This window comes from Plasmodium reichenowi, chromosome 14 (assembly GCF_001601855.1).
Source record: "Plasmodium reichenowi strain SY57 chromosome 14, whole genome shotgun sequence".
Lineage (NCBI taxonomy): Eukaryota > Apicomplexa > Aconoidasida > Haemosporida > Plasmodiidae > Plasmodium > Plasmodium reichenowi.
The window spans coordinates 14,953-17,917 of record NC_033659.1 but is presented as its reverse complement, the minus strand read 5'-3'; the positions used below and the strand labels follow the sequence as shown (position 1 = coordinate 17,917).

Genomic DNA, 2,965 nt, shown 5'->3' with positions numbered 1-2,965 from the left:
AAAATAGATGGAAATGAAAATAAATGAAAATAAATGTAAATTAATGTAAATAAATGTAAATTAATGTAAATTAATGTAAATTTAAAATAATAAAAAAGAAACAGGAAAAAAAGGGAGAATAAAATAAGAATAATAAATATAAGTATATATCCACGAATTTTTTTTTTTTTTTTTTTTTTTTTAGCTTTTTTTTTTTCCATATTTATAATATGTGTTTAGAAGAAAAAAAAAAACATATATATTTATTAAAGAAAATTGTTGAATTTTATATAGGATATGATTTTCTTTTTTTTTTTAATAAAATATAAAAATAAAACATATAGTATATATATATATATATATATATATATATATATGTATATATTATTTATTTATCAATTTAATATATAATATTTTAATATTTTTACTTTATTTTCCTTTTTGTATATTTTTTTCTATTTAAAGAATGAAATATATATTTTATTAAGGATTCTAATAAAATAAGTAGAAATGTTAAAACTTGTGGAAATTATGAGAATTATAAAAAAGTACAGGATACAGTAAATTATTTCAATGGAGAATATTTTTGAAAAAAATATGTAATATATTTATTCATAATTATATAAATATGTATTTAAAAAAAAAAAAATATATGTATATATTTTTGTTATATTTTTAGATACATTTATTAATTTGCATTAATCAATATATATTAATATGAATTTATTTCGTTGTATTTTAATTAATTTTTGAATTAATTCTTTGATTGATAAATAAGAACTATATATAACTATTGAATTGATTAGATATATAAAAGATTTTAAAATTGTAATATTAAAATATTTTGTTAGAATTGTTCATAGAACAAAAATATCAGTGTAATTTTTAAAAAAAATTACAAAATAATATACATATATATATAGAGTAATACCTAAGTAAAAATATATGTATATGTAAATATATATATAGAGTAATACCTAAGTAAAAATATATGTATATGTAAATATATATATATATATTATAGTAATTTTTTTGTTTTTTTTTTAAAATAAAGGTATGTAAAAATTATATAATATATATATATATATATATATATATATATATATATATATATATATATTGTCCTATAATGGTTGAAAATGAGTTAGATTACGAAAATAATGTAAGTAATAGTAGTTTAGATGGGAAACCAAGATTACATTCCTTTTTTAACAAGGATGGTTTATTATTAAGAACTTATTCTTGGACTGTTAAGAAGGCCATAGGGATATTTTTGTTAATTCATGGTTTGAATGGACATGTGAGATTACAATATTTAAGGCAGAATGTTGAAGTAGTTAGTAACGATAAAGCTATATTAAAGGATCAGGATAATTATTATGTATATAAAGATAGTTGGATAGAGAAATTGAATGAGAAAGGTTATTCAGTTTATGGTATAGATTTACAAGGTCATGGTTTATCAGATGGATGGGAGAATTTAAAGGCGAATATAAATAATTTTGATGATCTTGTATATGATGTAATACAATATCTTCAGGAAATTAATAGAACAGTATGTTTAGATTATGAAAGAAATAAGTATTTAAGAGCTATAAGGGAAAAAAATACAGATATGAAAGCTTTAAAAAAAGATAAAATTCCTATATATATTATGGGTTTATCTATGGGTGGTAATGTTGTTTTAAGAACATTAGAATTATTAGGAAAGTCAGGTGATTATAAAAATATTAATATAAAAGGATGTATATCCTTATCTGGTATGATTTCCCTTGAGGAGTTATCATCAAAAGCTTCAATAAAATATAAATATTTCTTAGTTCCGCTTTCAAAGTTTATATCTTGTATTTTTCCAAAATGGAGAATTAATCAAAATTTCAATTTTGAAATGTTCCCATTTGTTAATGACATTATTAATTTTGATAAACATAGATCAAAAAAATGGATAACCTTTAAATTTGGTCATCAAATTTTAAGATCTATAACAAATTTACGAAAAGATATAAAATATATTCCACGAGATATTCCTATATTATTTGTTCATTCCATTCACGATTGTGCATGTTATTATGGAGGTGTTGTAACATTTTATGATCAATTAGATAATGATAAAAAAGAACTTTATACACTTTATGATATGGATCATTTATTAACAATGGAACCAGGAAATGAAAAGGTTTTAGAAAAGGTCCTAGATTGGATCTCATGTACGTTTAATAATAAGAAGAGAAGATGAACAACTTCATCGTAATTATATAGATATATATATATATATATATATATATATATATATATATATATGTATATATATATATACAATTTTTTTTTTAAATTTTATATGGCTTACATATATTAGAAAAATAAAACTAAACATATTTCATATTAATGTTTTTTATAATTTTATTCCAAAGAATAATATTATATTAAATCCGTGTAAATATGTAGATATATATATATATATATTTGTTCCTTGTTAATTCTATAAATATACATAAATACATATATTTATTTATTTATTTATTTATTTATTATTATTATTTTTTTTCTTTTTCTTTTTTGTTTTTGTTAACTTATAATTTTTTATAACAATTAAAATTTTTTGAATAAATAATTATTTTTGTTATATTTATAATACTTTTTTATTAATTTTTTGTGTGTCATATATGAAAAGTGATGCAATATATATATATATATATATTTAGTCATATAACTAATGACCCATGTTATTATATGAGCATCGAAAGTTTATTAGTTATTATTATAACTATATGTATATAATTACTTTATTTTTCATTTATTTAATTTATTTATTGTTTTATATTTGTGGTTCATTTATAATTATTAAAAATTTATAATGTAAATATATATATATATATATAATAATTAAAATATATTTTAATAAATAAAAACCTTTTTTTTTTTTTTTTTTTTTTTTTTTTTTTTTTTTTTTATTTTTTTATAATAATTTTTAAAAGGTTTAATTTAT

At 17.0% G+C, this 2,965-nt stretch overlaps 1 protein-coding gene across 1 annotated transcript; it reads left to right on the top strand.

Annotated features, from left to right (window-relative positions):
* Positions 1-1,108: 1,108 nt before the first annotated feature.
* Positions 1,109-2,215, top strand: PRSY57_1400800 (lysophospholipase, putative; the record flags this gene model as incomplete). Its single annotated transcript, XM_012909625.2, has 1 exon — positions 1,109-2,215. The coding sequence occupies one exon, from the start codon at positions 1,109-1,111 to the stop codon at positions 2,213-2,215; it is 1,107 nt and encodes a 368-aa protein (XP_012765079.1).
* Between the last annotated feature and the right edge of the window lie 750 nt (positions 2,216-2,965).